The sequence below is a fragment of the Anolis carolinensis genome, chromosome 1 (genome assembly GCF_035594765.1).
Source record: "Anolis carolinensis isolate JA03-04 chromosome 1, rAnoCar3.1.pri, whole genome shotgun sequence".
NCBI classification, from domain to species: domain Eukaryota; kingdom Metazoa; phylum Chordata; class Lepidosauria; order Squamata; family Dactyloidae; genus Anolis; species Anolis carolinensis.
The window spans coordinates 138,723,744-138,746,760 of NC_085841.1; the positions used below are offsets into that span (position 1 = coordinate 138,723,744).

At 40.9% G+C, this 23,017-nt stretch overlaps 1 protein-coding gene across 3 annotated transcripts in view; it reads left to right on the forward strand.

The window, feature by feature from the left end:
- Positions 1 to 23,017, forward strand: part of mcph1 (microcephalin 1) — a 137,650-nt gene that overhangs the window by 12,384 nt on the left and 102,249 nt on the right. For all 3 annotated transcript variants that reach the window (XM_008118033.3, XM_062982906.1, XM_062982913.1), the window contains exons 5-9: positions 647 to 761; positions 3,160 to 3,300; positions 5,291 to 5,386; positions 6,335 to 7,336; positions 16,211 to 16,305. In XM_008118033.3, coding sequence (XP_008116240.1) covers positions 647 to 761; positions 3,160 to 3,300; positions 5,291 to 5,386; positions 6,335 to 7,336; positions 16,211 to 16,305 — 1,449 coding nt within the window. The remainder of the gene's footprint in view (positions 1 to 646; positions 762 to 3,159; positions 3,301 to 5,290; positions 5,387 to 6,334; positions 7,337 to 16,210; positions 16,306 to 23,017) is intronic.

Here is a 23,017-nt window from a genome sequence, read left to right on the forward strand (position 1 = left end):
ATCACTTGTTGAATGGTTGAGTAAGTACACATATAATGAATTCATTGGGTCTGTTCTGGTTGAGACTTGCAATAGTATTCAATTCAAAACGCATAAGCACAATTAGGTATGGTAATATCTGCCCTTTATTTCTATTTGTTTTTCCAAATTGACGCCCTTTTTCTCCTATCTTTGAAAAGTTCAGTACGTTTCTGTTTCTGAACAACTGTATACCTTGCAGGTTTCTTATAGTGCTGCTAACCCCACCTCTCTGAAAATGAGAAATGATTGTCTTTCAAAAATTTAAAATTGCTTGCCTGCAAAGGCCCTTTAAAAATAAAGGAGGTCCATCACACTCATTTTCCCTTAGCTGAAGAAGGGAAGTATGTGGGAAACAATTGTGGAAAAGGCTGAAGGTCATCTATTTATTTCTCCGGATTATCAAATCAATTGATGGTTTAACACTTTATGTTTTTCTGATTGACTTTATTTACTAATAAATATTCAAAATTCAATTTGGGAATTAATATGTATCTCCTGATTTTTTGTAGAACTTTTATAATTAATCAAATTGATGGTTAACAAATCTGGTTCTTAGATCATGTGCCAAATGTGGATTGTTATTGAAAGATAAATAGATCGGTGTCATAAATCTTTTTTTTTTTAGCATAAATGCATGCAGCCCAAAGATTTTACTGAAAAATCTCCGCAAAATGATAGGAAACTACAGAAAAGGTTGGAAATTATGGCTAAAGAATTAGCAGTACAGAAAGCAACAATAGGCAAGTATATGATTTGTTCACATTGTTAATTTTTGAAACCATTCACACAAAAATGCTGGGGGATTGCGAACCTTGACAATAGAATTAAGATACCATTCTGCAATTGTGTTTCCAAACTAATATTGGTTTGTGTAAACATCTGTGAAATTTTTAAAAGGAGATAACTGTGGATAGATAAAAGGAAGAGAACAAAAAGAACTTTATTCTATCTTTTTTCTCTTTTCATTGATTGATTCCTTCTGGAGGGAGGCGTTCAAAAAAATGGAAAGAGAGCACTTACATTTTTCTGTGCAGATATTTCCCAAATCCTCCTTTGTAAGGACCTCCCTTTTGTTCCCACAGTTCAATAGAGGGATAGATTAGGGATCAAACAGTTCTTTCATTCCATTTGGTTGGGCCAGGAGAATGCTCAGTAAAATGAGTTCCTGATCTGCTGAGGATTCTTTGGAGGCAGCAAAAAGCACATCACCACTACCATGTGAAGAACCACCTTTGAACCTCTCACCCCTCCAATATAGTTCTGAGTCAGAACAAAACACCCTTCTATCCTAACCTCTGACCCCTCCCCAATTTAGGTTTCTTGTCTTTTCATACTGAGGAATACACTGGAGTACTATTGAATTTGAAGCCGTATGTACTCCTAAGGTTGCTTAAAATTGGCTTCCTTTAAATGCAGTACTTAATAAGAGTGACATCACAGTTGAACAGAACAGGACATTGACCAGGGGATGAACTTTGGCAATCCACAGTTCACAAACAGAAGTGCCACCCACTTACCATTTTTGGTTAGTTTTGTGGCCAGATTTATGTGATATATATCCCAAACATTGCTCTGTAGGAGATGTTGAGTATCAATGTTGCACTAAGAATGTTCTAGAGCAGAGGTTCTTAATGTGGGGCCATTGAGAAAAGTGAGACTTTTTTTGGGTAAGGAGTACAATATCTAAAAAGTTTCCACAGCTTTGAGGTAAAGTCAAATTTTTCATAACATTTTCTATTTCATATTTCGTAGAATCAGGTTTCAGTTGTGTGAATTAGTTACTCAGCCTAATAGGTTTAGCATAATGGACAGGAATGATCTTTGGTTATCCCTCAGAGCAATAGAACCATATACAAAAAAAGCTTGTTTCTGGTCATCACAAAGGTTACATTAATCAAGAATTACTTAAAGTATAAACTTTATTGTTTTTTCTATACATTAAAACAAATAAAATAAAACTTGTTCTGTTTACAAACAAAATGTTTAAAAACCTACTTTGCCACCAGGAGGATGGGGGGGGGGGGGCACAGGGAGGAAACAAGGTCAGAAAGGGGCCACGGTCCAAAAATGGTTGGGGAACATTGGTCTAGATCAGGCCTCTTCAACCTGTAGCCCTCTAGGTGTTTGGGATTCCAGCTCCCAGAAGTATCCCTAGGCAGCTTGTCCAGTGGTCAGGAATTATGGGAGCTATACATTAGCCAGCAATCTAATGGATCTAATTTAGTGTCCTGGTCCTCCTCTTCTCCAAACGCTAAAGTGCTTATGTGCATTTTCGAGCGTTTTTTAAAGGAGAGAAGGGTGGGGGCCATTTTTATTTCTTAAGGGAGGAAGTTCCAGAGATGGGGAACAATCATGGAGAAGACCCCCCTCTCTTGTTCCCACCAGCCACACTTGAGACGCGTGGGGCCGAGAGCAGGGCCTCCTCCAAACACCGCAGCGCTCATGATGACATAGTAGGAGATGCAATCAGACAAATAGCCTGGACCTGAACCAACGACCAGCACTTTGTATTTAGCCTGGAGGCAGACTGGCAGCCAGTGGAGCTGCTGCAGCATGGGAGTCATCCTGTCACGATATGGCGCTCCAGTTAGCAATCTGTTAGAAATTTCCTCTTGAAAAAGATCCTATGATCCCTTTAGGCATGGTGGGAGCTGTACCAAAATGATTAAGGGGGGGGTCGGGGTCTCCTAGGGCTTTTTAGGCCCAGAAGAGGCCCCTTTTCACACAAAAAATAAACTATGTCAGCATCCAGTTTACTTCCAAGTAGAAAAATGCCTTTCCTGGGCCTCAAATAACCCACATAAGGCTAAAAATATGGTGTCATTGTCTAAGCATTCTAGGCAGCATGTCTTTGAGTGTCCCCACCCCCCTTCTCCCTTGCCAGCCTTCACAGAATGAGGAAGTATGGCCTGACTGAGTCTTTGCCCTCCTCTCTATTGCGAGGATAGTGCAGAGTTCCCCCAGGAGAACCAGTAAGAGTGGCTACCTCCTCAGGCCACCCTGAGGGGTGCATGTGGCCCATGGGCCATATGTTATGCAAGTCTATCTTAAGCAATCTCTGGAACAAATTTGTCTGCTGTTGATATGGAGAATCTTTTTAAAAACCTATCAGTTTATACTTTAATCCATATTTTGCAGAAATTGATACACCAGTTTTAGTATTTGAAGACAATGGTTCGTTAGCCTACAGCCCAGCAAGTAAAATAAGGAATCAGTGCAGTGCAATGGAGAAGAGAATAAAGGATATGAAGGAGAAACGGGAAAACCTGTCCCTTACAGGTATGATGAAAAATGTAGTTTGCAATTTGCAAAATAGCCAAAGTAATTTATCTCTTTATTGCTGACAGTTTCTTTGCATTGCCACAACTCTGTCTCCTTCCTTTCCAAATATTTGGTTTTATTGGTGTTTAAAGCCTGTGGTCTCCTTTCTTATGCCAGTTTTGTTGAACAGTCATCTTTGCTCTTCAGTTTGTTAATGCATATCTTTTAGACCTTTAAAGATATTTATATGTTGTTCACCATGAATCCTGCCAAAGGCATACAATCTGAAATATATGTGTATGCACACACATCACACAAAGGGAATGGAAGAATAATAACATATAAAACTACAATGCAATTGCAAAACAAATTATCCAGATATATGCAAAAAAAACCCCAATATAATAGAAATCGAATTGACCAATACATATAATCAAAATATACAAGATTATAAAAAATACTGTACTTAGCAAAAATCCCAAAAGGTTTGAAAAACAAGACAGTTCTTAATTGAGATTTTAAAATAGCAATGGAAAAAGCAGTTCACAAATGTTCAGGGAAGCAAAGCCAAGACTCTGCTACAGCAAGTGAAAAAGGACAAAGCTGAGCCAAAGAAGAAATTCTTGGTTAGGTAAAAAGTCTAGAATTCATAGTTTGCTAATCACAATCAGGCCAGTAAGAATAAACAAGGAATGAAAGATAGGAGCTATGTTGTGTAGGTTTTTTGATGTTAAAACAAGAAGTTTGTACTGAATCCTAGAAGGAATGAATGACTAATGAAGATATATCAAAAATGAGGGACTATGATCAAAACAACAGACCAAAAAATTACCTTAGCAGCAGAATGTTGAAGCAAAACCAGAGGACTAAGGTAATATAATGAGCAACCATTATATGCTACAACTTCATTGTGAGGAACAAAAGGCAAAGGACTAAAAAATAAATGCAGACATTATTATCAGTGGTGGAGAATGACTGTTGTAAATTTTTCAGAGGAAAAGTAAGTACCTCTGTCTTTGCCATGTTAAGTTTTAGGTGGCAACAAAGCATCCATGCTAAAATAGCTGGACAATATGCTGTAATACAGTGTTCAATGTCAGAGTTGAGAAATACAGCTCATTATCATGATCAAAAAACTGATATTGAAAACCATTCAAAGTGGTGAGGTAGCCTAAAGATAGTTTATTAAAAAACAACAACTCTGTGGAACCACAGGGGAAAATACATGATTTCCAGGTACCACATTAAATGACCAGTTTGAGAAATAAGATGTGAACCCAATGGCTCTAGGTCATGACATAAATACAACAAAAGTGCATGAACAACTGAAAAGGCTGCAGTGAAATCAAGGAGAATAAGGACTGACTATAAGCATTTTAATTTGGCCTAACTAAGATAATCTGTGTTTTCCTTAAGAACTGTCTCTAGGGCAATTTCCAAGATTTTCAGGGGTCTATTGCAAAAAATTTGAGAAAGAAAGATTTCAGTTTGCATGAACAGTATGTTCCAAAACTTTCTAGAAGAAAGGCTACCATGAATTAGATAGACAGGAGGCACCAATTGAAGGCTTATGAAGAATTGGAGAAGCAATAGCAGAACCAGTTGAAAGCAACAGAGCAATAATATGGAGAAGAGAGGGGGAAATGGCAGGGACAGCAGTTATTAACAAGAGAAGCAAAAGGACCAAGAAAGCAAGTAGATGAATTTAAAGACATGAACATTTTGGATACTTTATCTGACAAGGCAGAGAGGAAAGTAGAAAATATAGAAGAAAGATGCAGTTTATCCATTAAATAATGAAGTGTCAAGCCCAAATCAACATGTATCAACGTATTAGTTTAACTTGAAGTTCATCTATCCAATGTCATATATCTAAAAGTCCAATATCTTCTGGAGATCCCCAGATTCATCACTCTTTATTTAAAAGTGAAAACCAATTTTGTCTTTTTGTATTATTTAATAAATAATGGCTAATATTTTGTCTCTGTTCCCGTCCTCATCCCCCCAGCTTCACAAATGTCTCAAGTGTCTAATCCCAGTTCTGTTCCAACATTGCAAGAACAGAGTCCTTTTAGTACCAGTGCAACTTGTGAATTGTTATCAGGTAAATATATATATATATTTACACCCCATGCTTTATATTTTGAAACATAAATACTAACAATAAGTATTTAAATATAATATCTGAAGTGAAATCTATACCGTATGTGACATCATAGATGATTTTGGAATATGCCGTAAACTATGCCTTAGCCCAAGGAAATGGAATGTGAACCTTCTTGTCATTTCAGTTCAAGAGCATATTCTCCATCACATACAAAACAAGCAAATTTAACAGAAAATCAGATACTTATAGATCCCATTAAAATGTGTACTGTTTTACTGCTTAAATGCATGTGAGTTCAGTGAAACTTAGGGATGCCCATGTTTTCCTGAATATTATTCTATATCTTTAGTTGCAAACAGTTGCTGTATACATGTAACATGTTCATCAAAACTAAAGTCATTACAACCAATGTCCCACATAGACTTAGTTTCTCTGTTGGGCAGGGGCACATTTATTCTGTTACTATTGACAGCTATATAGATTCTTTTTCACCATGTGTGCCTATGGGATACTGTTATGGTGAAAAAGCATTATACAGATAATTGTGGTTTCTTGGGGATTGCTTAATTGTAGTCACTTGCACCGCCAGTCTTTACTAAAGACATACTTACAGCCATCCCTTTTTACTTGGTGGGCGGGGAGCTAATTGACTGTTGTTTAATGGATGAATGCAAGGCCCTGGCAATCATTGTGCAACTGTGGGATCCATTTTATTTATGCTGGCATAAGATTGTACCACATTTGGAAATGTATAGAATCTTGCTCTGCATTTCTGTTTAGTACAGTGTTGTTCACTGTATTAAAATCAGCTTGACTCTTAAACTAGTAATAATTGATATATTATTGAAAAGTGTTGTCTTTAATTTTATGTCACTTTTAAGTGGTTAAATTACTGGTGGGATTTTTTATTTAAATTGTTGTTTTTGGGTTTTGTTTTGTTTTTAGGAGAGAGTAATCACATTTTAAGCCCAGGTTTAGCCGACGTGTTGGAAAATATTGATACAAAGGGACCTGTGAAAGAGTCAAGTGAATTAATATGTGAAGTTGACAGTACTGCAGATATTTCCACTGCTGCATTATGGAACTCTCCGCTGTCTGCAGATGACTTCAAACATACAAGCAGAAAACAACCCAATGGAAAACATTTGAAAAGAGAACTAATTCTCCGTAACAGCTTGGAAGATGAGTGGCTTGTTGAAAAGGCAAGCTGTGAAATGACCTCTACACAAAAACACAGTGGGAGGAATGATTGTGTTAGAATGCTAATTGGAAATCACCTTTCTCAGCCAAATAATTTGGATTATAGTGTTTCTTTAGAAAGAACAACCCATTCGAAAGATACAGAAGAAACCAGCAGGAACAACTTAAATTCAGAAATCAACGTTCCTTCCACTAATCCAGTTCTTTCTCCAATAGTAACTGGTTGTTCTTCAAAAGAACAAAAGAAATCCAGAAGGAGATCAAGTCTTAGACGGAGCACCACAGCTTTAAGTAAGAAAGATTCTTGTAATGACTTTTTGCAAGCATTGCTTAGTCCTGTTCAGGCCAACAAAGACCAAGACACTTCTTTTGAAGATTATTTTTCACCATCTAACTTTAATAAGACTAAAGTAAGGTTGAGCCTTCCTTTTTCATGCCTGCAGAAATCACAGAGTCCTGATGAAACAGTTTGCAAAAACAGTTCATCAAAAAGTGAACCAGAGGAAATCTTTAAAAAGCATAGTAAAATCAGTGCAATTCACAGCAGAAAGAGAAAAAGAATGACTGAAATGAATGAGTGTGTGTCAAGTACAGACTGCGTGCTACCTATAATGCCTCAAAATAAAGAATATTCAACTCTAAATTATATGTCAGAGAACGAAAAAGGAGACACAAGTGAAACAGACTCTCTTCTGAATCTCAGCATTCAGGGAAAAAAATCTGTAAATAGATGTTTTCCCCAAACTGGTAAGTTGCTCTTGGAAAATAATACTGAGCTACTTCAAGGCACTTGAAGACAGGCATTCTAAAGGATAGTTAGGAATGACAAGGAAGGAAAACGTGTGAGCATTGTCAGTGTTATTATTGGAGGGGGGGGGGGAACGTATCCAAGATATTGTTTCTGAGACCAAGATAAGAAATTTTCATGCACAATTGGATAGTGGCAGGCTTTTAAATGCTCACTATTCCATAAATGTATTTCTAACCTAATTGATTGATCAATGAATACTCTCAAGTTTTCAGAATCATAGAACAAATCTTATGTTCATATTTTTAAAATGGTTAAAAGCAAATCAGAAGACATTAAAGATGGATATTCCCAAGAACTATGTAACTTGAAAATTCATATCCCTGTAAATCTTATATGAAAAATAAAAGGAATCTCATATTGTATATTTGCATAAACAACTATGACATTCTGATACTGGACTAACTTTACATGAGTAAATGCTGTTTGAGAACGTTGACATAAAACACAAGAATCTCTGTTGGCCATTTGTTAACAATGATGTTATGTTCAAACTCACAGAAGCAGGTTAATATTCTGCAGTGAAACTTGCATATAAGATTTTACATTGAAAGTTTATGTGGTTCTGTAAGTTGATGGAACACAGAATGTTTTATGTAAAACCAAATTCTTTTATGGAAAATTTGATTAGTTATTTAATTATGTGACATGCTATTGTGAAAGCGTATATTTTATCTATGGAAGATTTTGTTAAAGTTTAGACCATGCCCAACGAAGAGGGTTAGATAAAGCAGGACTCTTAACAAAGTAATTCACATAATATTGAATGAACCTCTGTAATATCAATATGAAGGTGAATGCTGTGGGTTTTGTTTGGTTTTTTTTCTTTCCCATTTCTCTATTGCAGAGTATTATACCTATAATATTTGTTCTAGTGTGAAGCAAGCTGTATTTTTTTTTTAAAAAAATTATGTCTTCTTTAGATTAAGTCACAACTGTTAGCTCCAGGCCTTGGTGATGTTTTAACTCAGCGTGGTTGACAGCTATACCTTTTTTATTTTTAAAGCTGAAAGCTGTTCACTGTGCTTCTGCGAATCATAATTTTTGAATACCCAGCATTTCAAAGACAAAAAAGTTTAGTCATTTAGTACAGCTAGGTCTACACTAAATGCCTACAATTCTAAGCACATTTATTTTATGGCTTGATTGCATAGATACATTTACTCAGAAGAAAGCAAGACTTTAGACAACATTTTTGAATGGCAGAGATTTTTTATCTGAAAATGGGTAATTTAAGTTAAAAAATGGAGTTGGGGCATGGGTGGAGGAGGTTAGAAGAGTCTGTGGCAGTCCCAAGGAGAGCGCTAAAAATCCCCCAACTCATGCTGCTACATGATTCACACTTTAGAGGCTCTTGTTAAGTGCATGATTTGAGATGTAAAACCCTGATAAAGAAGAAGGGGTTTTACTTAGCTGCATGGAAATGATGGCTGCTAACAGGACTATTCATTGCACAGTACTTTGGCCCAAAGACCTTTCTAAGACACTTCTCTTAAGCCTTATTCATATGTATCATTGGTCTGTTTCTTATACAAGCAAAAGAATGTTGATTCAGATTCCTTTTCCATCAAATGTTTACATTTTTTGTGTTCCTAAATCTTGTAAAATAAAATTGTTGAACATTTCTACTTGTTTTTTATAGCACACCATGTTTTTCTCTAGTTAATGGCTGTCTTGAATTTTAAAAATGTAGATAAATCCAAAGTTATTGAAGCTGTATGCTACTGTACTATAGGGTGTGTATAGGTAACCTTTCTTTGAATCATTTGGGGCCCAATGAAGAAACATCTGTTAAGTCATTTTGAGCAGGTGCTTGTGTTGATCAACAAACTTGCTCTTATACTTTCGCAGAATAGCAATGTTAAGTAATAATATCAAACTAGCAGCATCCTTTTATAAAAGGTCCTGTCATGTTGATAAAAAGAGTACCATTCTTAAATTATTATGCTTAGAGTAATCTATTGCTTTAGAGAGAGTCTTATAGATGGTAGTCTCTTTAACATCTCCCATTCATCAGCAATTTCCAAATCAACTATCCAAAAACTTGTAAACTAAGGTTCAATAATATCTCAGTGAAGGACCTCTGTATACCACTTTTACTCAAATTTAATGCTCACCTTTTCAGGCTTAATGACCTCCCCAAACTTAGGGTGCGCATAAGGGTGTGTCATAGAGTAATCTTAGTGCTGAACCAAAGCCAACGGGGAAAGTGCTCCAGGAGCTGCACCTGGAGCTCCTATTTGAGGGATTTTATCTCATTTAATGGTCATGGCTCAACGCTGTGCAATCCTGGGATTTGTAGTTTGGTGAGGCATCAGCATTCTTTGGCAGAGGTGGCTCAAAGGTTTGTCAAACGACTGCCCCCATGATTCCATAGCATTGAACCATGATATTCTACAGCACAGATGTATCCCAAGGTTTTCCTTTCCATTGCTGGAAGCTTTGGTGCTCTAACAATTTTGTTTTTTAAGAAGGAATCCTAAGCAGGCAGCAACTGTAATGTGCATGCTTTTTGCCAAAAAGACCAAGAATGCACTTTTTTGTTGCTGCACATTAGATTAACCAGAAAATACTTTTTTTGTTTTGTTTTTGTATCAGGGTTTTGGAAATTGAGGTTTGCTTTTAGATTCAATGGCACATTAGACTTGAGTAAATACGGGTATGATTTGGAACTAGAACTAGAAATTTTTCAGGATTTGTAGTTCTAATCTGTAGTTTTTAAGTACAGTAGAGTCTCACTTATCCAATACATCGTGATATTTTGGTGCTAAATTCGTAAATACAGTAATTACTACATAGCATTACTGCATATTGAACTACTTTTTCTGTCAAATTTGTTGTATAACATGATGTTTTGGTGCTTAATTTGTAAAATCATAACCTAATTTGATGTTTAATAGGCTTTTCCTTAATCCCTCCTTATTATCCAACATATTTGCTTATCCAACGTTCTGCCGGCCCGTTTATGTTGGATAAGTGAGACTCTACTGTACTTTAAAGAGTTGTAATGTCAGACCTTGGAGAGGTTGTCGTTTTGGGCTACAACCTTCAGAATCCCCCAGCCAGCGTGAAAATCACAGTCCAAAAATAACTCATCTGAGCTCTGTATAATATTGTTAAACCATCCAAGCTGCATGATTGATCTGTCATGCTTTCACATAATACTGTACTTTTTCCTATTTAAATATCCCTAAAATGAGTTGCATCTTAGAATCACAGGCGAAACTTATGTATTTCCAGGCCCGGCCCAACACGGCACGCTGGCCACGCCCCCGCGTTGGGCGCCACCTTCCCAGGGGCGCTATTGGGCCCCTGGGAGGCGGGGCCACACCTGGCGGAGGCGGGGCCGTGTGACGCGGAGGCGGGGCCAGGTCTGGCCCCGCCTCCTGCGGGGCGCGCCATGGCACAGCCAGGCCAGGGCGCACCCCGCGGGAGGCGGGACCGGCCACGCCTCCCACAGCGCGCGCCCGCTGCAGCGGGAGTCCTTTCAGGCTTCGGCCTGGAAGAACTCCTGCCGCAGCTTGGCATGGCTGCCCGGCGTGGGAGGCGGGGTTAGGGTGCGGGAGGCGGGGCCAGTCCTGGCCACACCTCCTGCGGCGCAGGGGAGGGGGCGCAAAAAAATATTTGCGTACCCCTTTGAATTTCCTCGGGCCGGTCCTGTGTATTTCTAGTAATGTTTGTCATGGTTTGCAAAAGCACTGTGTTTGTGTGTGTTAACTGGAAAATGAAGCACATGAAGCTGATTGGCTGAGCCTGCAAAAACCTGGGGATTGATTTGATACTGTTTCTGTTCTGCTGCTACAGAACCAGTTTGGACAAGTTTTCAGTGCTGATTGAGTACTGCTGGATGGCCTTGCTATTTTGAGGCCTGTTGCTGCTGAGAAAAGAGGGAGAAGAACCAGGACTGTATTCTCTGAAGTGGTTTTGTGGACCAAGAAAGGACTGTTTATGACTGTAGACTTCTGTAAGTGATTAGAAGGACCATTGTAAATACTGGTTTTTTTTTAATCTCTTAGAATTAGTAAAGTTCCTGTATTTTTGTTCTGCAAACCTGATTGGCATGTTATTGTTCTGCGGGTAACTGGATCATGGGCATACGTAAGAGCTTCCATTTATCAGCATCAATCCGTAATAGGTTATGGGCCCAGACTTACGGCCTGTCTGATCCAGTTTCACACCTGCTTGTGTTAGTGCCACTGCAGAGACTATTTTTTAAAAGACTGTAGCTGTGATTTTGTGAAGCTGTGCTTTGGCAAGAGGAATTGGAAGATGGAAGTTAATCTTGCAGCTTTTCCCATGGCCAGGCTTGGGGCCGATCACTACTCCACCTGGAAACTGAGGATGGAAAGTTATCTGAGGAGTAAATCCTTGTGGGAATGCACAGTGGCTCTGGTACAGGAACAGGCTTCAGAGGAACAACGCAGAGCAGATGAGAAAGCAAGATCAACCCTCATTTTGAGTGTGGTTGATGACCAGTTAATCCACATTGGCAGCCACAACAGCCCATGAGATTTGGGTGAGGCTGAGAAGTCCATGCTTCAAGTTCAGCAGCGTCAGTCGCTATTCTTGCAAGGAAATTATACAGAACACGTTTGCAAAAGAATGGAAATTTGAAGGAACTTTTGCAAACACTGCAGACTTTATTTTTGCAGCTGGGGCAAGAGAGGATATTATCTCACAGGAGAACAAGTGCGATTCTTCTGATGGCATTGTTAACTCATTAGAATCGCTTCCACAGAGCCAGCTAAATCTGCAGTTTATCTGTGCAAGACTAGCAGCCGACTAGGAGAGGAGAAAGGATTGTGGCCTGGAGTTTCAGGGGAGGCGATCAACAGGAGCAGCTGCAGCAGTTACTGAAGAAGAGATGGAGAGTCTACATGGTCAAGAGGTACCTCAACCGCAGATCTCCTGGACATCTCAAAAGAGACTGTCCTAAGCAACAGAAGAGGAAGATGAACTAGAGGAGGGGTTCATCACACGTCAAGATGGTGCAGTCCCAAGGAAGCAGAGAAGATGAGGACATTTTTCTTATTGACTCTGGATGCTCTCAGCATGTTGTGAATATTGAGAGAGCTAATTTCTAATTTTGTCAAACCTGAATGTGCTAAAGTTTCCCTTGCAGATGGTGTTTGTTACCATGTTGAGGGGCAGGGAGATGTTTATGTTAAGCATTCAGGTAGAACATTGAAAAATGCATTATTTGTTCCAGAGATTGAATATAACCTGTCAGTGAGTTCACTGGATAAGGAGGGGTATTATTAAAATATCTCTGGGGGTGAGGTTAAAATCTTAAAAGGGAAGAAACTTTGTGGGACTGGAAAGTTACAAGGAGATTTGTATGTGTTAACTCCAAGAGGTAGTCAAAGTGAGGTTAACATGATTAGTAAGAATACTCCCATTCACCAAGGGTGCATACATGAATTGCACAGGGCATTGGGACATCCAAGTTTTAAGGTGTACAAAATGCAGGAATTTGGTGAAGTTGCAAATTTAAAGGATTGCCAGAAATTCTTAGATTGCAACATTTGCAAGAAGACTAAAGCCCAGTCTGCACCAATCTGCAAAAAGAGCTTGAGGAGCCCAAGCTGGTTCATGCAGATCTGATTGGACCATTTAAGCCTAGTAAAGGAGGGGCAGTTTTCTGTTTATGTATTTTAAATGACTATTCCAATTTTGCTTGGAATTTTGTTTTAAAGCAGAAACGTGAAGTTTTTGGCATATTCAAAAACTGGGTAGCCTACGTTAAAAGGCAATTTAATGCTGGGATTAAGGCATTGCAGACTTACAGAGTGGAGAGTTTACCTCTCCACTCTGTAAGTCTGCAAGTTAAATATGAGCCTACAATGTGATGCGGCTGCCAAAAAAGCCAACAGGATTCTGGCCTGCATAAATAGGGGTATAGCATCTAGATCCAGGGAAGTCATGCTACCCCTCTATTCTGCCTTGGTCAGGCCACACCTGGAATACTGTGTCCAATTCTGGGCACCACAGTTGAAGAGAGATGTTGACAAGCTGGAAAGCGTCCAGAGGAGGGCAACTAAAATGATCAAGGGTCTGGAGAACAAGCCCTATGAGGAGTGGCTTAAAGAACTAGGCATGTTTAGCCTGCAGAAGAGAAGGCTGAGAGGAGACCTGATAGCCATGTACAAATACGTGAAGGGAAGTCATAGGGAGAAGGGAGCAAGCTTGTTTTCTGCTGCCCTGGAGACTAGGATGCAGAACAATGGCTTCAAGCTACAGGAAAGGAGATTCTGCCTGAACATCAGGAAGAACTTCCTCACTGTGAGAGCTGTTGGGCAGTGGAACTCTCTCCTGTGTGGAGGCTCCTTTTTGGAGGCTTTTAAGCAGAGGCTGGATGGCCATCTGTCGGGGGTGCTTTGAATGCGATTTCCTGCTTCTTGGCAGGGTGTTGGACTGGATGGCCCATGAGGTCTCTTCCAACTCTACTATTCTATGATTCTCTCACAATCTGGAAAATTTTCTCAAGAAGGAGCATAAAGCACAGGTTGACATGCGGGTATCAGAGCCAGAGAATGTAAAGATTGAATGTTATGTGAAACAAATCCAAATTGTTAAAGACTCTATACTAGAAGACTCAGGCCAACCTCAGGATCTTTGGGGAGAGGCAACACTGACTGCAGGATATTTGATAAATAGGCTGTGGTCAGAGGCAAAGCAAAACACTCCTTATTTACTTTATCAAAAGAAACCACCTCTAGGGCATTTGAGGACTTTTGGTTTAGAGGCATGGGTTCATATACCCAAGGCAAAAAGGAGAAAAGGGCAGGATAAGGCCCAGACGCTGACTATGGTTGGTTATGCACGGGGGCAAAAGCCTGGAGATTCCTAGACAAGGATGGCAGGATTGTAATTTCCACGTCTGCTAATTTTGCAAGAAGTCAGAACTGGTAAAGGTACATGCAAACAGTGAGGTTTTCTTACCTGTTGTTAGTAAGGGAACTCATGAGGATAGCAAACAGCAAGAACAGAGGACTCCTGTTGTTAAGCAATATAAGTCTAGGGAATCTGATGTGCAGTCATCTGAGGATGAAATAAAGAAAAAGCCAACAGTGCAGGAGGATGGCGAGTTGCCTAGCACTAATCAGGATGTGGACCTAAGACCAAAAGGTTCATAAAAAAGCCTGAAAGATACAGGATTTAATGTGTTGTCGAAGGCTTTCATGGCCAGGATCACAGGGTTGTTGTATGTCTTTCGGGCTGTGTGGCCATGTTCCAGAAGTATTCTCTCCTAACGTTTCGCCCACATCTATGGCAGGCATCCTCAGAGGTTGTGAGGTATGGAGAAACTAGGCAAAGAAAGGAAAATATATATATATATCTGTGGAGAGTCCAGGGTGTAGCAAGAGTCCTTTGTCACTGGGAAGCCAGCATTAATGTTTCAGTTAATCACCCTAATTAGCATTGGAAAGGTTTTGTTTCTTGCCTGGGGGGGCATCCTTTGTTCAGTCATTAGCCGTCCTTGGGGCTCCTCTGCCCTCAGAGTGTTGGTTCCCATCTACTGTTTTGATTTTAGAGTTTTTTTTAATACTGGTAGCCAGATTTTGTTCATTTTCATGGTTTCCTCCCTTCTGTTGAAGTTGTCCACATGCTTGTGGATTTCAATGGCTTCTCTGTGTAGTCCGACATGATAGTTGTTGGAGTGGTCCAGCATTTCTGTGTTCTCAGATAATATACTGTGTCCAGGCTGGTTCATCAAGTGCTCTGCTATGGCTGATTTCTCTGGTTGAATTAGACTGCAGTGCCTTTCATGTTCTTTGACTCTTGTTTGGGCGCTGCGTTTGGTGGTCCCTATGTAGACTTGTCCACAGCTGCATGGTATCCGGTAGACTCCTGCAGAGGAGAGAGGATCCCTCTTGTCTTTCGCTGACCGTAGCATTTGTTGGATTTTCTTTGTGGGTTTATAGATAGTTTGTAGGTTGTGCTTCTTCTTCAGTTTGCCTATGCGGTCAGTGGTTGTATGGTAAGAACACCTTTCCTCTGGGTGAATCTTTGTCTTTACTCTCATGGCTTGTTCTTGGCCTTGCAGCTCTTCTGATGTCTGTGGTGGAGTATCCATTGGCCTGTAGAGCCCAGTTTAGGTGAGGTTCGCAGATTCTTTGTGCACGGTCTGTCAGGGCTTTGATTGTGCTTCTCTTTTGACTTGGGTGATGGTTGGAGTTTTTATGAAGGTATCTATCCGTGTGTGTAGGTTTTCTGTAAACTGTGTGGCCCAATTGTTGATTGGGTTTGCAGATGACCAGAAATTGCAGTTTTTCTTCCTTTTTTTTCCCATGGTGAATTGGATGTTTGGGTGAATGCTGTTAAGGTGGTCCAGGAACTTGCTGAGTTCTTCCTCTCCATGGCTCCAAATTGTGAAGGTGTCATCTGTGTATCTGAACCAAACAGTTGGCTTTTTGGCCATGCTTCACAACCTCTAAGGATGCTTGCCATAGATGTGGGCGAAACATCAGGAGAGAATACTTCTGGAACATGGCCACACAGCCCGAAAGACATACAACAACCCAGTATTGATACAGTTTTTGAAGATACTTGGGTTTCATGGTTTTGGATAGACAACTCAGACAGAGGCACACACTTTTTATTACAGAAATAAAGGAGGACATAAAGATTATGAACAGATCTCTCCATGCATCTTGAAACAGAGTTATTAGTCACATTTTGAAAAATGTTTTATGTTGAGAAAATCTCAGACTATAGATAAATGTCTACTCCTTTAACTGTTACCTTTTGTAGCGTACTGCATCGTATTTTCCTCCTATTGCAAATTAATTCTGAATGGATTTGACTTTTAGGTGATGACAAGGTTTCCAACTTCAAAAATGATTCTTGTGAACTTTGGCATGACCTGATGAGTGAGAAAGTAAAGAATACGGTAAAAATCACAAAGGTGAGTCCATTCAGATTTGCCTTGATCTGATGAGAATCAAAACTGTGGAAGTTCATATCATTTCTTCCCCGACCCCTAGTTCAGCAGCATCTATACCAGGACTGAACAGCACATTGTCTTCATGTAGCAATCTTCCTGAGCTTGTAGTTCTCCTTTAAGGCAAAAGGCGCCTTCCCCCTTCCCAAATGGTGTGGGGCCTTTGGGGTTAATTTTGTTTAGTGATTTGTTTTTGGGTTTTTTTGGCGGGGGGGAGGGCAATAATATGTAGTTCCGGCCACTTCTGGTTTTATTTTATTTTTTGCTGGGATTTCTCATAACACATTTGGAGAGGCAGGTTTCACACCTAGACCTCCAAAGCTTGCCCACCCATAGCGTAGCAGATTTGTTTATTTAATTCATTCATTTATAGCCCAAACTTTTCCCCAATAAGAGGATTTAAAACAGTAGTTAGCAAGTACAAATTCAAAATGATAGCAGCTGTGCCACTTTCGTGAGAGTTAGGAACATAGTCCTGCCATGAAAGGAGAAAAAATGTGGGGTTTTTTTTTAACTTCCTTTTCATTAAACATTTCCAAATAAAAGTAAAAATAAAATGTTTAGGGAATAAATGGGCCAGTATTTCTGTGATCCTGGGAGGAGTGGAGGCTACCCATCAAGGTGGAAGGAGGCTGCCTTGCTCTTCTGCCTTTTCTCACACCAAGAGTATCTCATAAAAATAAGGCAGGGACAATGAATAAAGAAGGGGGAGCCCTCCTTTCTTCATTGTCCCTGCCTTATTTTTATGAGATACTCGTGGTTCAATGTTGGAGTCCCCAAAAAATTGACAACAGTAAAGGGTTTCTGAATGCCACTCATTTATACAAATCTGTTAGCAACAACATACAGTGTTTACAGTGGACTCTGCAGAAGATGATCTGGCTGAGTCCACAAAAAGGAAAATCAGCCTGTTTAGCAGGCTTTGCACACGCCAATTTCTGATCAATATATGTTTGGTTTTTATGCATATTTTATATACCTTGGGTCATGTAAACATTTCTCAGGTGGAAAGCGGTCACAAGTGGAAATGTTTTAAAAGCCATGATCTAAAACAAGGTGTCTGTTCTGCCCCCATGCTTAACTAAAAGAACTGGAAGGCACCATAGTACGAAGGAAAGATTGGAGACTGTATTTGGTAAATCAAAATACTTTATTAATAGACAAAACTGATCTCTTTTCCTCTTGTTGCCACTATAAAGTCCCTTGAGAGGAAAGAAAGCTTTAAGTCTATGCGGTTCTGGATAGATATTGCCACACAGTATAAAGTCTTGTCATGACTGGATTCTTTGTAGCTTTGAGGTGACTTTAATACAATGTTTTCGTGATTTTATTGCTGTATTCTATGGCCTTTTAATCTGCTCTAAATACAGTTCTGACATGACGTGAATTTCTGTGCTCCTTTTAGCTTCCACTCTTCCTTCCAGTGCTTCACCAACTGACAAAATCTAACTGACAAAAAATAACTTCCATTTCCAGGTTGGCAGGAGCCAAGGCTAAGCTTCGCCCCTTTAGAATCTTAAAGGAACAGGGCAGCAGGTGATGCTTGCCTCCTCATGGCATGACACTACCCACCTAAAACTTATTAATACGTTTTACCTCTTATTAATAACAAATTGGGGCCCCTGGTGGCACAGTGTGTTAAAGCGCTGAGCTACTGAACTTGCGGACCAAAAGGTGCCAGGTTCAAATCCCGGGAGCGGAATGAGCGCCCGCTGTTAGCACCAGCTCCTGCCAACCTAGCAGTTCGAAAACATGCCAATTTGAGTAGAGCAGTAGGTACCGCTCCGGCGGGATGGTAATGGCTCTCCATGCAGTCATGCCAGCCACATGACCTTGGAGGTGTCTACGGACAACGCTCTTCGGCTTAGAAATGGAGATGAGCACCAACCCCCAGAGTCAGTCACGACTGGACTTAACGTCAGGGGAAAACCTTTACCTTTACCTAATAACAAATTAATAACATACAAAATATAAACTAATCTAAAACAGACTATAACTGTTCTAACTTGTAGATTCAGCATCCCTTTGTCTTCAGTGTTTCATCCTTCAGCTCTCCTACAGTCTCTAGATACATCTAGATGAAATGGCAGGACGAAGTATGTTGTTGGCCTTTCAGAGTCCCACACTTCTATGTCCTTGTGACCCTCCTTCATGTGGACTAAATCCTCTTCGGTCAAAGCTTACCTTTAATTCTGGAACATGGAAGGCAAACCTGTCCTCTGCGACACTGCAACACTCCCCTGAATGGGTACAAGCTCTTGTCTCAACTCCAGCACCTTCACTCTGCTGGGTGCTCTACCGAAGGCTCAGACGATCCTGGCACTGCTGCTTCACCCCATTTAACTGTTGCTGCAGTTTGGTTACCATTGCTGCTATCTCCCTTAGCTCCCCCTCAGAATATGAAGGCTTTATTTGAAGATCAGCAACCTGCTGTTCTTTGACCAATAGATTTTCACTAGACAACTGTTCCTGCTCTTTTAGCCGACCATGGGCTTCTTCAAGTTGATACTCTGTTTCCGGAAGTTTCTGAATTTCTTGCTCATGTACATCATCTTGTCGGGGTCCTTTGGCAAGCTCAGATCTTAATTGATTGGTGGTAGCCTGTGAGGTCATATATTCTGCTTGCAAATGATTACACACATCTGAGCCATCAGGGTGGAAGTTTGTATGACTCACTACCATTTGTGATAATGTAGGATCACTTCTAGTGTTCTTGTGGCTATCTGTATTATGCTCACTGTCCTTTTGAAGTTCTGCTTGGCTATGATTTAGACAATTAAGACTCTTTGCGACCAGCCATCCATTCTTCTTTAGTAATCTTTGCTGGTGGGGCAAAAATGTCAACATCAACATTGGTGGGTGGTTGCACTATTGGAGATGTCATTGTCTCATCTATAGCTTGCTGTACAGACACTTGAACCTCTGGATGGTCAGAAGGTATATCTGATTATGTTCTTTGAGTTGAGGAAATGGTTTTAAGTGCAGTCTGCAATGTGGATGTATCTTCAATTTCATCTTTTATGACAGACCTTGAAGCACTAGGCTGCACGGAACTTTTATTATCAGTATGATTGCTTTCTTCATATTAGACAATATAAGACTTGTCTGCTGGTTCTGGAGTACTAACACTGTTTGCATGTGAGAAAAAACCTATAAGAAGTTCCTCCTGTTGATTATTTTCTTTATAGGTAAAGACTTTTTGCCCATGTTTCTTTTATTGGATGAGGCAACTTGTCAACAGCCTCATGTTGTATCAGATGTTGATCTAGATATGCACATTGTGGTTGCTCTAGATTTTCCTCTTCTAAGAACAAGGGTGCAACCCAGTTACCTTTTTTATCCTGGATGCACTTTTTTTCCATTACATCTAGGAGATGCTTGTTTTCTTTGGACAAAGCTATTAGGTTGTCATGATCTGTAGTCCGAAATACTGAAGACTCTGAACCCTCGGTATTTCGGAAACGTATCTGGATGTGATTTAGACAATCTAACATCTGTGTAGGACAGGGGTCCCCAAACTTTTTAAACGGGGGGCCAGTTCACGGTCCCTCAGATCATTGGAGGGCCAGATTAAAGTTTTTCTTTAAATTATGAACAAATTCCTATGCACACTGCATATATCTTATTTTGAAGTAAAAAACAAACAAAAAGGAACAAATAAAGCCTCAATGTTAATAATAATCATCATCATCATCATCATCATAAAAATAATGAGGGTTGGAAGAAACCCCTTGGGCCATCTACTCCAACCCCCTTCTGTTTTTGTGCACCACACCATAATCAAAGCACCCCTGACAGATATCCATCCAATAATAATAATAATAATAATAATAATAATAATAATAATAATACTGCAATTAACATGGTTGGAATTAACATGGTCCTTCGGCCATCTAATCCAACCCCCCTTCTGCTTTTGTGCACCAAAACATAAAGGACCCCTGACCAACAACAACAACCACCGTTGGAAGAGATTGCTAGCCTTCAAGAAAAATGAATCCACAACAGGGCTGAAGAGTATTCTTTCAATTATTCACATTGGAATGACTGAGGAGGGAGAGAGGCACATGCGGACTCCCTGCTTGTCTTGCCTTGTCTCCCTGCTTGTCTCCTCAGCGGCGGCAGGGGGTGGGGAGGTGCATGCGAGATGAGGAAAAGGTGTTGTGATGACTCATGGGCCTTGTAGTCCTGTTCCTAGTACTATTGTGGCAGACGAAGAGGAAAACATGGGATTTCCGCTGTTTCTGCCAGAATCGGAGCCTCTCCACCTGGAGGATGTTTGTCCTCAAGGATGTGGCCAAACAGGCCTTGGGCAGAATTCCCCCCCGTTTTCCCGGAGGGACAATTATAATAGAGATAGGGGAGCCAGGGAGGCAAATCGCCGGAGCCTGAGAATCGCTGCCAAACAATTAGCTGATTAGGTCTGCTTCCCTTGGGAAATTCTAAGGAGTCATGCATCTGGACAGAGTTGGGTTTCGCTTCTCGTTCTCTAGGGAAAGTGTTCTGTCGGCGGGAAAACAAGACCCAATATAGGTGCTGCTCACAAGGGGAACTTTGCGGAGTCAATCGTTCAGCTTGAGGAGTGAGATCGTGTGTGGACTTCGTAACCCCAATTCCTTGTTTCCCGGATCAAGTTTCCAGCCTTGCCTTGTTTTCACGGACTTCCTTGGACTCTGTTCATGTTTCGTGTTTGCCTCGTTCCAAGCCTTTGATCTAGCCAAGAATCAAGTTATTTTCTAGCCTAGTTGTCAAGCTTCATTGGACCTTAAAGACTCTGTCATTCCCCACACTATTGCTCGGCAAAGTGTGTGTTTCGGTCAAGTGGATTATAACTTTGGACTCTAATATCTTATATTGGACAATACATTTCTGGACTATATTTGACCTCATCTGGAAGGTCTGCTTCTGAACTTTATTCTTCACTTGTTTTTATTGACTTTATATATTTCTATAATAAAGATATTAGATAGATTCTGGCCTCTGTGTAAGGTTATTGGTGCTCTGCAGCCTGGGTCCTGACAGGTGTGCGCTTTCCTCTCCTCCCTCACCCGGCACGCACCTTTCCCGCTGCATTCCTCAGTGGCAGGGGCGGGAAAGATGCCCACGGGGCAAGGGAGGAAAGGCGAAGGCCTTTTACTTGCCCCGTGTGCATCTTCCTCGGCGGCAGCAGAGGGAAAGCTGCTCGCGGGGCTAGGAAAAGGCATGTACCTTTCTCTCCTCCCTCTCCCAGCACGCACCTTTCCCACTGCCTTCCTTAGTGGCAGCGGTGGGAAAGCTGCCCACAGGATGAGGGAGGAAAGGTGCAAGCCTTTTACTCCCCCCCCTGTGCATCTTTCTTAGCGGCAGCAGCGGGAAAGCTGCCCACGGGGCGAGGAAAAGGCATGCGCCTTTCTCTCCTCTCTCGCCCAGCACACACCTTTCCCGCTGCCTTCTTTGGTGGTGGTGGCAGGAAAGCTGCCCGTGGGGCGAGGGAGGAAAGGCACAGGCCTTTTACTCACCCCCTGTGCATCTTCCTCGGCAGCAGCAGCGGGAAAGCTGCCCGTGGGACAAGGGAGGAAAGGCGCAGGCCTTTTACTCCCCCCCTGTGCATCTTCCTTAGCGGCAGCAGCGGGAAAGCTGCCCACGGGACTAGGAAAAGACGTGCGACTTTCTCTCCTCTCTCACCCAGCACGCACCTTTCCCGCTGCCTTCCTCGGTGATGGCGGTGGGAATGCTGCCCACGGGGCAAGGGAGGAAAGGCGCAGGCCTTTTACTCGCCCCATGTGCACATTCCTTGGTGGCGGCGGCGGGAAAGATGCGTGCGGGCCGGATAAATGGCTCCAATGGGCCGCATGTGGCCCGCGGGCCGTAGTTTGGGGACCCCTGGTGTAGGACATCCATTTGGCATAAGCTTGTGCAAAAGGTTTGAGCATGAGAAGGCATCCTTTTGTAGTTTAAGCATACTGAACCTAGGATAGTCCAGCCTATCTCTAGCTCTTGAACAATTAATGCTCCTAGTCAACCTTTTATTTGCTTTTTAACTCAAAACAAGTCTAGACAATCTATGCCAATAAGCAAAATAATCTTTGCGCTAAGGTCAAATCTTGGTAACTTATGTGCTGTGGATATTAGATGTGCATGACTCATAGCAGTTTCTTTTGTAGAGATTTGCCTTTCATCTTTAGGTATATTTTGGCATTCTAAGAATGTTGGTAACCTAATTTTTTTCATGCCATCAGTAGTCTGGAGCATGAATCCAGATGCTACTCTCCCCACCATGACCTGATCTCTCCCACAAGTAGTCATAACGTATTCTACATCGTTTGATTGAATTTTAAAGATGTTAAAGAATTCAGGTGTTGCTAGGGAGGTATCACTTTGGGAATATAAGGTAACTTATATGCGTCTAACTTGATCTGGAGAGTTCTCAGGATAGGCATCTATCAAGCAGATAGGATGACACATAGCTAAAGATTGCAGTTCGCTCTTTTTCTGCTTCTCCACACAAAGCTGTGCAAGTTGATGTTGCTATCTTAATCTCCTTAGATTGTGGTGTTTCTACAAGAATGTGTTCTGACTTTTCAGAGTTCTTTCCTTTCTGCTGAGTTGTTGTTTCACGGTGTAGTGCAGAGCAGTGTTTTTCACTAAAGCATTCTTGACATTTCACCTTACTTCTGCAGTCTTTAGCTATGTGGTT